Genomic DNA, 15,167 nt, shown 5'->3' with positions numbered 1-15,167 from the left:
GAGATACTAAGCGCTTCTAGCTCTGCTTGACTGTTTCTAACAGTCAATTAGATATAGAAGTCCAAATACTACGTAAGTGTTAATGGGCCTAAATTCTCCTCCTAGCTCTGATCGGCGGATGTTTTTCCGCCAATGAGATATAGGAGGTTACCATGTAATCTTATCTTTCAAATAGCTCTGTTAGCTATTTAATTTAATATTTTAATGTCTTGGGGTGGTGGGACTACGGCGCACATGTCAACTTTGTATATTTAAATGTTAATTGTACCTTTTTTGTGTGTGGCGCTGTTAATATAAGTTGTTAACTTGAGTGCAGCGTCACACTGTCCTTGTTATGTCTGTATGTTTTGATGAAATAAAAAAAAAAACTTTTCGGGCTTTTTCTCAGGTTGTAACGTTACATGTTATAGGCCTCTATTGAAACAAAATTTGCACCAGCATTTTAGAACCAGCACGCTTGCTGCTGCACGCTGAATGCCATTGATCCCTGCAAAAATAATAAGACCGCTAGAGCTCGCTGCTGCACTACCAATGTAGCAAGTTGACTGCATTACCTGCAAGCTCACTAGTCGTCGCTTTTGCGAGATCGTCGCCAAGGCATCTTTAGAATATACTATTATATCCGTAGGGGTAAGCATTTCTTATCTTAACTTTTATCTAGCTATAAATGTAATAAACGTGTGTATAAAACAGCAAAACGTAATAAAATTGATAGTTTTAACAATTTAATTCTAAAATATTGGAGTTTTTGTTGATATAAGTGATGCTGTTAGTACTACTTAATATTTTGTACCCCTATATTTAGTGGATACGTCCATCAGCTGGGCTTCTGTGGATACAGGGGAATTGCCGCAAAAACGCGGCACACTTCCACGTTGAAAGAAGTAAAATAGTGGGGAGGAAGTTTCTGTTTCGGCTCGGAGAACGTCTTCCGGTGTTCTCAAGATGTCGGGCGAGCACAACGAGAGGTTAATGGTCGGAGACGTCAAAAAGTTCGCCGAAGACGCGAGGAAGATGGTGAACTCACAGGAGTTCAGGTAGGACTTCCTCGCTTTTCATGGAATTTTTGATTCGCTTTGTTGATGTGTATAGTGCAGAATATGCCTGGAACGGTTCAACCTCCTTGCTGGAAGCTGTTTATTGTCAAGATAATTGTATTTTAATAAAAGGGGAGGGGCAGTAAATGGAGGGAGGGAGAGAGGGAAAGGGAAGAGAAAAGAAAAGAAGGAAAGAGGGATAGAGAAAAGACACCCCCCACACACACACTTTCTATATCTCAAGTTGTTCATGTCGAGAAAATACTAGTAGTTCAATCAACTGTGGTTTAGCTGAATTGACTTGTTTATCTAAATTATTCAGATGCGCTTTTGTCAGCTTATTGCACCAAACAAAAGAGTTGACAGCGTGTTAGCGTGTTAGCGTGCAGGGCTCATGTTTCTATTGTTCATGTCTATCACCAAATGGCCAGGGGTTCTCCTGTGTCTGTTAGATCAAGGACATTATGGTTAGATGATGTGCAGAAGATAGTATCCTCGAGAAATTAAACCAAAATTGTTTTTGAAATTCTGTCTGTTACAGCAACATTACACGTTTAGGAAAAGATTTGTCCTTCAAAACCAGTTAAAATACAATACACTACAGTGACAACCTTGACAGACAAAATTAACAAAAATCTTGGGTAAAAATATGATAAATGAAAACATCCAAAGAACCACCAACATCCACTCACAACATGATTTGCCTATCAAAATGCAGGAAATTGCGTTTTGAAGGCTTGAAAATCCAAAATTTCACAGGGAAGCATGCCCCCAGACCCCTAGATTGCGAACACCTTCAGCAGTTGTGGCACTCCCCTCCCCAAATCCAACGATGAACGTGGGCTGCCGGAAAAAAATTCAAGCTGGCTTGAACCCTGGCTCTAATGTCATGTAGTAATTCTATTAATCGCATACTTTTCATGTTTCACAGTGATGTTAAATTTGTCATCGGCGACGAGAGAAGAAACGTGTACGGGCACCGCTGCGTGCTGGGGTCTCGCTGTGAGGTGTTCCGGGTCATGTTTGCCGACCACGAGCAGCGCGGGAAGGACACGACGATGTACCCGTTTGTCTTACAGGACACGAACCCCGACGTCTTCCTCTCCATGTTGGAGTACATCTACACCAGCTGTGTTACACTAGACATGCACTCGGTCAGTAGGGCTGGACTTTCAGCTGTGTTACACTAGACATGCACTCGGTCAGTAGGGCTGGACTTTCAGCTGTGTTACACTAGACATGCACACGGTCAGTAGGGCTGGACTTTCAAGACTTGAAATGTAACAGTGACAACACAAGGGCCTTTGAAGTAGTTTTTTTTACAGTATTTCTATTATTATTTTTATCATCTACAGTACCTAGAAGGGCAAATGCTGAGACACATGTATAATTCTGTTTTACAAACTTGATATACCCAAGGAGTTAGCAATTAAATGTTTGGTTGGTGTAGGCAACTTGCATATATGTGAGCTGATTGTCTCTTTATCATTCAGGCTATTGATGTTCTGGCCATGTCTGTTGGGTATGGACTGGGAGAACTCACCAAGGTCAGTAATATATTATGGTATAGCTTGTATAATGTAACAGTACTGTCAGTTGAATGGCTTATAGTAAATCACATTTACCTGGTTGTATAAATTCACCTGCAAAAAAAGGAAATACATTTGTAGTGACAAACTTTTCATGGAAAGGGACAAAAGGCTTCATGGAATGTACCGGTATTACTTAATGTGGTTGTTCCTGAAATTGGGTGTTGTACGTTTTTAATTATCCTCACAATGCACCAAAATCATTTGGTACTAGTTTATAAAGTAAAGTAAATCAGATGACAAACCCTAACAACTTCTCCTCCCCTCCCCTCCAGCTGTGTGAGAAGTACATCTGTGACTCCCTGTCAATCAACAGTGCCTCGGAGGCCATCCAGGCCGCGGTCACCTACAGTCTGGACGACCTGGGTCAGACCTGTCTCGCCTTCATTGAAGACAACACGTCCGACGTCGTCAAGACCAAGGGCTTCCACGAGCTGTCGGACACGGCGCTGGGCGTGATCCTACAGAGCGATAGACTAGCGCTGGACGAGCCAGACCTGCTGGAAGCTGTGAGGGACTGGGCCACAGTTAACTCTGTACGTTAGATATATATATGTATCAAAATGATATCTTCTGAGGCCACACCAGTTTAATTGATTGGGTCTGAGATTCACCTGCTTAATTTTTTTCTGCTTTCCAAAAATAAAACGATTCAGGTTCTGAATCAACTCCAAAATACTCAAAACAAAACAGTTCAAGAAAGCTCCTTACCTTCTGAGTTGTTACAATTTATCCACCTATCAATGCATTGATTTGATAAAAAGGTTGAGTTCATCGTTTGAGTTATAAACCAGCCTGGTATGTTAACTTCATGGCTCCTATCATAGCTTTCGGGGCCATAGCTTTCAGGGCCATCAAAGGATGCCTATGCCTGTATTTATTTTAATTTTTTTTGCCCTGTCACTTCATATATTTTCTGAAATAATCCGAGAAACAACAAATCAGATTGTTGTGGCCTAAGCACTAAGTTGATATAGGAAGACTAGAATTGTTGGTTACAAACGCTGCTTATAAATCACAAAAAACTACTGCAATTGTTATGACAATTCTTTGTACAATGTACTTTTTGTTTTAACAACGTCAACATATTCCATGTATAAACAGTTAATGCTATACAGACAGTCAGTAATCACAGAGAATGCTCAAAACCTTTCTCAGAAGATTAGTGAGGAACTTGTTCTTTATCTTCTATCTTCTCTGTCCCCCTATCCCCCAGGTTGTGGTGGGTAAGCCCGTGGCAGAAGTAGCGGAGAAAGTCATCGGCCACGTGAGACTGCCGCTCCTCATGCCTGACGAACTCAGCAAGGTCGAGCAGGAAAACAAGGACCAACTCGTTCCTGTAAGTAATTAATGTCAGTAAGTTGCCAAAAAAGGTAAATTAGGGATTAGTTTGGAACTGGTGCTGGTAACTGGTGATTATTAACCATCTGTTGAATCTAACAGTTGATGGTAAGTTAGGTGTGTAGCACCAGGGAATATACTTGGTCTAGTAGTATTCTATAGTGCAGTTTACACCATAGTTGCTAGGGGGTAGTGTTGTACTTCACTCCATTGAGGTTGGTGAATGGAAGTGCAGAAATGAAAATGATTCATATAAGGCACAAATTCTTATTATGCCCTGACTCTTTACTGATTTTACTTTTCATAATTACTCCGTGAAGGAGGTCAGGACCTCCGGACGGAGTGTTGTAATCGGCTGATTTTTCATGTTCGCAGTCAAAACACTGGGTTCTCTTTGTGTAATCGGCACGCAATTTTATACGCCGTCTGCGGGCATGCCCGTGTTGATGCACGAATGTGTATTTTTGCCGTTGCTGCTTTCGCGGTCAATGTAATATCGCAGACGCACCCCTACAATTACGAGGCGAATTGGAATGGTCCAGAAAAACGCGTTGTTTGGAATAGCAGTGGGGTTCAAAAAAGTTCATGCAGATACGGGGTGGTTTTTATAAGTGGTTCCAGATGTTTTTGCCCATGGTTAAGAGATGCCAAGTTTTTTGGAAGATGTTCGCAGCCAAAACGCATTCTTCCGTACGTCGCATTTCTGTGTAATTTCGCATGTGGTGTTGCATTATGTCCGGGATGATGCACGTCTTTTTATTTTTACCGTAGCTGTTTTGATATTGGAGTAAATGCTTATTTTCGAAACATCCCCATTTCTTTGAAATGGTTTCGTCCGTTTATGCAACTGTTACTGCGCTAATGACGACCAGTCGCGCTGTCCTGATACACCGCGAATGTGCGAGTGTTCCCTGTAGACAGTCCCGGGAGTCATTTTTTTCGCACATTCCAGGAGCCAAACCAAAATACGTTCATGAACCGAGTCCAAAAAACCGAAACGTGAAAATCGGATGATCGGACCTGATGTACATTTCTCTTTCTATAGATTGTACACACAATACACACATCTTTTAATAGATAATCTGGCCATGGCAGGTTTAAAAAAAAGTAACCCTGAATCATACTAGATTAGCGTAAATGCATGTTAATGCGTTCAAAACAAGAAAAAAATTGTTTCCGGGTATTAATCTCTTGAATCACGGCGCTGAATATTGACGCAAAAATATTTCGGGCATCGCGCGCCCTTCCCGCGTCACGTGTAGGCATCTCGCATCTCTGATTGGTTGTTGCGTCTTAAGATGACTGAGCCGACGCGCGTTTAAACAATTTTTCTTTGTTCGATTTATCACACTTCACAGAGAATTGTCGCCAATGGCTACTTCTTTTTGTTGCAATATATAATACTTCACGGAGAATTGTCGCCTATGGCTTCTTGTTTCCTTTTTTTTAGTAAATTGCAGCAGGGAGGAACAACAACATTAGATCTACGGGCTGTAATTGTTCATTTCTTGAATCGATTGCTTGATAGCATTGCCTCTAGCGGACAAGGACTGTTCTTCATAATTTCATTTCCTTTTCATGGCTGTCATTTCCCCAAGGTCAAGGTGACCTTTCCTTTGTGGTGCATGCTGGGATGTATGAAAGATGAGGTCATTTGAAGGACTTAGTTCCCTCAGCAATACTTGACAAATACTGCTCAGTCAGACATGAAATCTCACATCAGTTTCAAATCATTTGGTGAACAGGCTTTGATACATAGCAGTGTTTATGCACACTGCTTTGGATGATCATTCAAACATATAACAGGTTTCTAGGTCTGAGATAATGATGGCAGGTTGCTCGATCTTTGTGTCATTTTTGTTCCACGACGTACATTATTTCTTATCCTGAATTTATCATTAAGCGTTATTGATAAATTCTTCATATTCTATATTATTACTAATTGAATGCCAGACTACCAAAAAATCACAATGGAGCGTCTGAGATCCAAAGACTACTTTTCCCAAACACCCCATGAATACAAAATAAAATTTGAAAAAAAGTCAATTTCAAAGCCTTATACAAGACAACTGAATTTCCCACGAAGCATTGCTGGCCTGCCTGAATTTTTTAAGTGTTATCCACCCCTCCAGCAAAACCACATGCAGACCCTCTGACATACTAGTCTAGTGATTCTGCGTTGGCAACTTCAACATCCAGCTTCTTTTTTTCCGCTCACGTCACGGTCTGACCTTGTAAAAGTCTACCTTTGTCTCTGTGGACTCAAACATTCCTGTACTTTTGCCCCTTCCTGCACCTTTACAGAGACGTGGGCATACATTCTAATTGCCATTTGTTGCCCCCCTTCCACCCCTGATCTGTGTGGCAATATTTCACATCAGATTTATCGCAGACTTTGCGTTCCTTTGATCAATCAGGACAGCGGCAGCACTCTTCCCCTGCAATTAACACTAACGGCAGCCGCAATAGATAAAGTATGATACAAGGCATGATTCCACTGTGATCAGTTGTCTGGAGAATAATTATTGAAGATCAATAAAACTATGGCAGGACTGGTAATACCATGATGTATCAAGGACACTTGGAAAGTCAACTCAAATCCTGTATATATAAAGATGGATGGATCTGATTTTTGATGTCTGTAAGTTAAAAAAACTTAGAGTAAGATCTGAGACACATAACTTGGATTTCTGAATCTTTACCAAGGATTTTTTTTCAAACAAATACTATACATTAAATGATTAAATGTGCAATAACTGTACAGACATGTAATACCAATTGTACAGCAATTATTTTTAAAGTTTGATTGCAGATGGATCATTTATAGGTGTTATTTTAATTTTGTTTCTTTGACAGATGCTAGTATGCTGTCTCCTTTACTTTTAAGAAAGTATCTAAAAGTTATAGACTTTTGCTTTAAGTTTTCTTAAATCTATGCTGATTTATGACCTGACATTCTTTCTGCAAGACCGGAATCAGTCCAGTACATTGAAGAGGTAATGGCTTATTTTGTATGACGACCTGAATGCAGGAAACTCACACCTTCAAAGGTTCTCTCAAAACAGCTAGTCTCGGTTGTAGAGCAGGATTTGCACTTCAGAAGACTCTGTGACAAACCTTGCATCTCCATGCCTTTAACTCTATAACAAGATAACACACAGCATCTTGTGGGGATTGCAGCCCAGGATATAAGTCATCAGGCGGGTCTTTGTACTGTCAGGGGAGCTTGTACAGAGTCGTTTGTCATTTGGATGGGTGATAAGGGGTCTTGGACAGGTCAGTAACTCAGGAGGAGGTACTATAAATCATGAAATATTCACAGTGGGTGGAAATATTCCCAAATGTTCAAGGTTTTTGTGCTGATCTTTCTCAGCGTGAGTGAGTGACTCAGAGTGAGTGAGTGAGTGAGTGAGTGAGTGAGTCCATTGATGCAAGCTACCATTGCACTGTCTTTCATAGCTTCCTCCCTTGAGCCATCTAAGCTTCCAAGTCTTGCTTAACTGTTCTCGTTCTGAATGTATTTCATGACATAAACACTATCATGAGTTGGGATCATAAACATCTAACTACTGTCCCTCTCCTGTCACCTCACCTCACCTCACCTATATCCCTTGACCTCGTTGAGGGTCGTTGGGGCACCATGACTTAGTCCACTATCCTCCTCCATTTAACCCTGTCCTCCGCCACTCTTATGGCTTCAAATAAGTTCAATCAAATCCATTCTTTCATATTGTTTCATATTTATATCTCCTGTCACCAGGTGGAACAAATCTCCTTCACCTGGAAGTTCCACGCCATGAAGACACCGGAGACTGGAAACCCCATCTTCAGGCTCCGCCGTGGCACAGTGGATAGAGAACACCACAAAGTACTGCCCAAGAAGGCTGACAAGTAGACTACAGGCCTTTCTTTAACATATAGCAAATTTTATACCATCTCACTCTCTTATAATATAGGTAGTCACCAGAATATCAACCTTCGATCCAGCCTTGTCAGACTTTTATCTTTTTCTCCTTCTCCTCTTGTACTTTTGCCTGCTTCCTCCTAGTTACCACCGTGGCTTCCATAAAAAGCTTTGAGAGTCAGACCTCAAATTTGATATAACTCAATGCCCTCAGACAGGCTTTTCAATGATAGCAGCTATATCTTTTTAACAGATACTGGTTGTACTTACTTTGAAGTGCAGGAAAGAAATGGCTACTTTGTATAAAAGATACTGTTAGGTATGTTTTTTTCATAGCTTTGAATGATAGCTGTATAGAATTCACTGTCTCAGTACATACTAGTATTACATGTTTGTTCTGTACAGTACGGTTACCGTAATGCACTGCATCAGATATTTTGAATCAGCTGGCATAATTTGCAAGTATATTAGATAACCAAAATGTAGGCAATAGATATGAACAGGAAGTTCTGAAAGCTACTCTATCTGTACATTGGCATAAAAGGATCGGCATAAAAGCTATATAAATCAAGAAGAGTAAAAATTGGAATTAGAGGCTATTGAAAGATATTACATACAATTCACCCTCTAGCAATGGCTTAGATTTTATTGAAACGTAAATTATACATGATTAGGACCATCTATGATACACATATCAAAATTTATGTTTTCAATCCAGATAATTTTAAGCTGTATTTTTTTTGTAAATTTGATACAATCATGCAATGTGTATATAGAGATTTAGATGTATTTAAACTTCTCATATGAAGTAACTATGCAAATAGTGTTGTAGATATGCTGCTGCTAATGTTTTTTTTCATGAGTTAACTAGTACTAATATATTAATATATAGTATTGCTGTCACTGTGTAAGAAAGCCATACTTTACATTTTATGGACAAGTGCCTGAAAACCAAGTTCATGCATACATAACAAACTCATTTTGGTTTTGTTTCTATTTATTTTGTGTACTGTTTTCATTTGGCCACAATATTTTGTCCCCAAGGATAGATTTATTGTTAATATTATATTCCCAGGCATTGAATCAGATGTAAATAATTTGGTTTATTTATGGTTTAATTAAGTACAAATGTGATAAAACACAGACAATGACAGCTCATAGTATCAAACCTAAACTAAATCAAATTGCATACATCCATAACAAGCTATGCAACATTAAAATTATTCAAGGATATTTGCTTGTTCCTGGTGAAAAAAATAAAACATTTTCCTGGGTAAAAATGAAAGACTGTGTTCTGAATTTTAGGAAACACTAGGTTTTATACTCAGATTTGTTTGTCTGTATGTCATCCAACCTGGCTGCTTTGGACAAATAACCAGATTTTTAGAAACAGCGCAATCGTCAGCAGGGAGCCAGCAATACATGTTGTCTGGTCCACATCGTACCATAACACTTGATTGCTTGCTGAGATACCACCGAACATGTTCAACCTACAGCAACTTTAAAGCCACCCGCAGGAAATGGGACCACATTTCCATACGAAATGCCGCCATAAACCTCCTTTATAGCCATTTTATGATGTTTTGTGCGTTCAATAGATTGGTGGAATTTCTAAACCGGGAAATCAGAGAGCCCATTATGCAGAGGCAAAAGACGTAAAGATCTGGGAAGTAGATAGCATTGCACTCAGAACTGTCGTTTCAAGTCAACATAACAATTTATCTCCAAGACAATCTTTTTTGAATTCAGTAACGTTACACATGACCTCTCCTTTGAGATTCTTGAAAGAGATTTTGAATAGGGTGTGTCAACTTGCCAACTGACGCCTCAAGACAGAAATACAAGTTAGTACTTGTCCCAAAAATATTATATGCCGGTAACATTACTTTGTGTGAATGAATATGGGGATTAATATCTACATGTAAGGCAGTGGTGGCTTTCATCGCAGGAAATGCTGGAAAGCTATACAAATCTTGGCCTTTCAAACTGGCGCCATTTCCTACCTGCATCATCTGATTTCATTGTAGATTGCAGTCGGAATCTCGCTAGCGATACATTTCATATCGACAGGTCAGCAGCAGTATAAGATGACAGATTGTTTGAGATTTATGATTACCGACGATACTGATCAATATTCTCTTCATCATGCATACATATCTTAGACTGCCTTAGATACAACCACCTTGTTATTGAAATACCTCAGAAGTTGGTAGCCTCCATAGCATGCCAAAAACTGGGGGTTTGGGGGGTCTTCGTGGTCTTTGGGAGCTTTTATGTACTATTTTCTGATTGCATAATATAGACAAGATAGCTGGCCTGGTTGAATTACCCCGTTTTTAGAACTGGGCTAATCAGAAAACAGCCAAACACCTTCAAACCCCCAGTTCTATAAGCCTGCTACGGAAGCTAAGAAGTTGGTATTACAGAACATAGGATGGACTGTAGCCTAATATGTTACCAGTAGCAAGTACTGGTAGCACTCAGTCAGGAATCAGAACGCTGCCAGGATTCAAACCCTTTGGTTCTAAAGCAGGAGTGAAACAACTGGCTGTGGTTTTCAACAGCTGCACTACTCTACATGTCCTGTTATAACATGTTGGATCCCTCCCGTTGTCCCAGATCTTGTCACGATTATTTATTTCATTACCAAGTCTGGCCCGAGTGTTTTACGGACCATGATATAGTGAAAATTGAATTTTAGAATTACGGCGCCATAATTCATTACTGGAGAGGGACTCTGTGTCTCAAAAGTGTGTCATTGATGACAACGAAGATTGAATAATCAATACTTGTACATATATTGTGTCTGCATGCACTTGAAACAAGTATACATGTACTTGTGGGAGAGTATACCAGTTTTATTTCCAAGCAGATGTATGGAGGCAAGATTCAAGACTAACCCTGTTTGAGACAGACTTTACAAGGCACTTATGTCCAAAATCGGCTGAATGTAAAAAAGAGAGAACGGAGGGTAGTAAAAAATTGCGATGATCTGGTTGGTTCTACTACATTATCGCAGGCTAATTACAGACAACAGATGGTGCTGAGATGACATCATCTACAGTCTAATACCTGCATTCTTATATATGCTAACTGTGACATGTCAGAAATCATCTAGCCATATAAGGAAATGATGTTATCACAGAGGGACTGATCAATAGTTATCTATAGACTCTTTTGCAGGCTGAATAAATAGAAGAAATCAGCCTAAAAAGAATGTAGCTGGACAGGGGATTTTGCTGGCCATAGTGGGTCCAGCTACATTCTTTTTAGGCGAATTTCTACTATTTATTCAGCTTGGTGGAGACTAAGTTATCTACAGGTTTGTGGTAAAGCATCAGGCATCACCACTCAGTTATTGAGGGGAGGGGCAATGACCTTGTGGCTGATGTAAGATGGATGAACAGAAAGTTTGTGTTATCAGGAGTTTCATCTGGCCATGGTCAGACTCTGGTCTAATGAACAGTGCTCACCATACATCATGGACAACCACGTGACCCCGGGGGTTAGTCTCTACCCCGGGGGCTATGGGCTAATTACGCTACAGAGGCCAGAGATGAATGAGCCACCTACAAAATCTAATAATCTACCAGGCAATATTGCGCACTTGTAGAAAATCAAGACAGATTGGGCGACTACGACCAAGCAACCTTCGGCATTGTAAATATGTTACTCCTATTTTCATTATTTCTTACTTTATCATTTGTCATTCTTTCATCCATTCCTCAGTAGTCTATATTGACTATTTCTGTTCTTTTGTTCTCATTTTCTTCTTTTTCCCCCATTTTTTATTCTTCCTCACTTTCTATAGATCATCTTCCATTGTTTCAGCATCACTTCACCTTTCAAAAAGTCTCCCTCTGTTGACTGTTTCTACTACTACTTAAAGCTTATTCGTCCAAATATGTGACCATATATATAGCATTATGTTAGACACATACCAACTAGTAATCTTATTATTTGCCATACATTGTACCCGTGACAATCGTTGTGCAATAAACTTTGACTTGACTTGTTCTACCCATTAAATCATTTGCTATCTGATTCTGCAATGTATACCACGGGCTACCACATGACCAGTGGCTCTGACATATCAATTTGGAGAAAAATTAATTTTGTAAACCAAACTCATAGGCAACTCGGGTAAGTTCCAGCAGTAGCCCATTGGTTATTCCCCTCACCTACTGTCTGGCTATACACACAATCCCAGCCAAAGGTCTTGGATAATGTTTCTATATACAGCAATTCTGGCTAAATCTCTCCATTCATTCTTATCAAAATATGCCATATTGTTTTATATACTCTTTTTATCATCCCATTTGCTGCATCAGCATTAATAAAATGCATTTCCTCTGAAAGCTTTTGAACAATTTATTTGTAACTGAATGCTTTAAATCTTTATTCTTACTACACTGTCCGTGAAAGTCCCCATAACACGTTATCTATACTTGTTTCCATATGTATATACTTGGTGCTTCCAACCATTGAGGTTATCTTTAATTGGGAAGAGATTCAAATTTAAAACAAAAACTTGGAATCAAAATAGTCACTTGCTACTGTTCTCCACTGTAATTGCCTGTTGACTTATACAACAGTTCATTGTGGTTAGCTGTGTGACAGTGGGCTTGTATTATGATGGCCTTCGTGTCAGCCAAAATTCATTACTGTCGTCCTATCTCTATCCCACACACGCACACTGTCTGAACACCACATGTACATGTATAATCATCCCACGTGCACGCATGTGGGCAATGTGGTGAGGCATAGGAAAATGTTGTGTTTCCTGTTTCCCGACCTACCCTAGAAAAACCTGCCAACCCTAGACGTTTTTGGGGGTGGATCCCTGCAAAGGACATAAAATAATTAATTTTCGAGCTGAACAACCTTTTCTAGCTCCATGATCTGACACCTGAGTGATAAAATGTTGTACAATTGGTTTTCTAACATTGACATTGAAAATTAAGTGTCCTCGTGCAAGTTTTATTTTGTTAAACTGTATTGTTTAAGTTAGGCCCCTATATTTCACTGAAGTCTAAAAAAAAAGAAACAATCCCTACCTACTGACCCTAATTTTTTCAGGACTGAAACAGGAAACACAAAAACATTTTTTCCTAGGCCTGATTAGATATGGACTTCGCTGCCCTTCTTGTGGAAAATTGGAGATCCGTGTATTTAATTTTCAATCACTGCAACCTTCCAATCTCATCCTTATCATCCTTAGGGATTACATCTTGTTTCAATTATTTTTGAACTACAACTTCATAAGTAGTTTAGGTGTACCTTATCTAATTACTACTTTTAATGACTGGTTTAGTAGATGAAGTGACTTTTGTTACAGGATACGTTGCACAAGGTGTTTGGCTGGAATTATGCTGGTTGCCATACATGAATCAAAATATCAAATATTTTTACTTTGCTGTACTATTAATTATGTTTACCGAAGGAAAACATATTCAACTTGTTTTTGCTCTGTTTCTTCTTCTTCCATTCCAAATACTGATCTCCAGACTGTCACCATGGTAACTGATGTTGAGTTAATAATGTTGCAATTTTATAGTAGGAGGGATTTAGACTCCTGTCACCATATATGTGAATGAGTAAGAATTAATAGAGTGGACCATATGCTTTGCAAATGTTACCTGTCTAGTTATCTTTACACCAACTCCCATAGAATACAAATAGCTCCAATAACAGTAATTGTAGCGCTTAAACTATGAAGACTGTCATTCAGGCAAATGAGAGAAGCCTGAGAATAGGAGATAGCGAAGTAGGCAACACTTTTCATGTAGGGGATGTTTTTCATGGTCTGTTGGTGAAGCCTAACGTTATAACATTTCTAGTGTAAAAGTGAACTTGAAAAGTAGCATATTGATTTCATGAAGGTCAAGTAATATGCATGTGCTAACTGATGGATTACTACCTCTTTGTAAGAAATATATCATAAAATTTCTAATTGTCACTCTTGGGGCGGGATGGGAGGGGGGCTGAGACTTCTGACATTTGGGACGAGTCTGCAAAAACACGATATTGAGGCTGACGCCGCACGTTCCCAGGGTTCCCAGCCATGTCTTACTTTAACGATGTCGTCTGGGCTGGCAGGGATTTGTGTCAATTTCTTTGAATGCCTTAAGGAAACACAGCAGGTGCCAAGAAAATTGTCTTTAAGCTGAAAAGCCCTTTCCGCTTGGGGGAACGGGACTACATCACAGCATACAGGAAATATTAATTTTAATATCGTTTCTAGCAGCTGCGAACTCACTGTTCAAGGAGAGGTTCCTGGCATTTATCCAGTAAATCTCAGAAGGTTTTTTTTCTCGGAACTCCGGTGGTGACTTTCCAAACGTCTTATAGGTCATGCATTGGGACGTCGCAATTTAGAAATTCAGAAGTTCAGTACGTGAACAGGAAGCTCAGAGATCCCAAATGTGTAGTCTCCACCAGACTCCTTTGCAAGCTGAATAAATAAATAGTAGAACTATGTGCATGTAAACTGTACCCTCTATGGCCGTTCAACTCCCCTGATCAGCTACATTCTTTTTAGCAGGCCGATTTCTACTACTTATTCAGCTTGCAAATAGAGTCTTGTGGAGACTTCCAAATGTGTAAGTCGGCGCTAAAAATCAATTTCATTCCCGCAGTGTAACCCTATCTCTTCTCACACCTGTACAAAGTACCGCTGAGTTCACCACACAGAACTGATATCTGCCGCCTGACAATGACTCAGTTCCTATCCAGTTACGGTGATATATTGCCTGCGATATAACGACACATTTTTGTTTCCCTTTTGCTTGTGGTAAATGACCTGAGAGAGGACTCTGCTCACAGATCACGGCACCAAGCCAGGCCGGCGCCACAGCTAACTCACTAACTACTATCGGTGCCGATCACATGGGGCCTCATGGGTTGAAGTACAACAGTACTGTCACTTCCACAAAAGTTGAGGCAGAAATTCCGGTGTTTAGCAGCTCTATATGCTGAGAAGTGGAGTAGCATAATGTCAGACACATCCGAAAATCTTCTCTGAAAGGTTTGGAGATAACCAAGGTGCAGTAATAAAAAAAACGATCAGACAATATCGCTATTATGCGCAATATTATACACATCCAGTGTTGAGTACCCAGGGTTGATTTAAGACAGGTGATAAAGTTGTCCCTAAGCGGATTTTGTTGCCACTTTGTGCTGAGTTACAACAGTTTTACGGTAGCATCAGTCATGTCCTTGGTGCTAAGTGCCGGCTGTTGTTGTGTGTGCCACCCGTAAGGGTAGAATCACGTTCAACTCCAAGTTACACCAAAA

The 15,167-nt window shown here is 39.8% G+C and overlaps 1 protein-coding gene across 2 annotated transcripts; it reads left to right on the top strand.

Moving 5' to 3' along the window:
* The first annotated feature begins 817 nt into the window (after positions 1–817).
* On the top strand, positions 818–8,964 carry LOC109486155 (BTB/POZ domain-containing protein 19-like). Of its 2 annotated transcripts, XM_019789859.1 has the most exons (6): positions 818–1,037; positions 1,969–2,191; positions 2,531–2,584; positions 2,902–3,162; positions 3,843–3,965; positions 7,728–8,964. In XM_019789859.1, exons 1-6 carry the CDS (start codon positions 946–948, stop codon positions 7,860–7,862), a joined length of 888 nt encoding a protein of 295 aa, XP_019645418.1. In that variant the 5' UTR covers positions 818–945; the 3' UTR covers positions 7,863–8,964. The 2 variants fall into 2 exon arrangements, with proteins under 2 accessions (XP_019645418.1, XP_019645419.1); XM_019789860.1 differs by lacking the exon at positions 2,531–2,584.
* Positions 8,965–15,167: the final 6,203 nt, after the last annotated feature.

Source organism: Branchiostoma belcheri, unplaced genomic scaffold, assembly GCF_001625305.1.
Source record: "Branchiostoma belcheri isolate BF01 breed outbred unplaced genomic scaffold, Haploidv18h27 scaffold8, whole genome shotgun sequence".
In the NCBI taxonomy this organism is placed as follows: domain Eukaryota; kingdom Metazoa; phylum Chordata; class Leptocardii; order Amphioxiformes; family Branchiostomatidae; genus Branchiostoma; species Branchiostoma belcheri.
The sequence above is the reverse complement of the archived record's forward strand: the minus strand, read 5'-3'. Positions and strand labels throughout refer to the sequence as shown.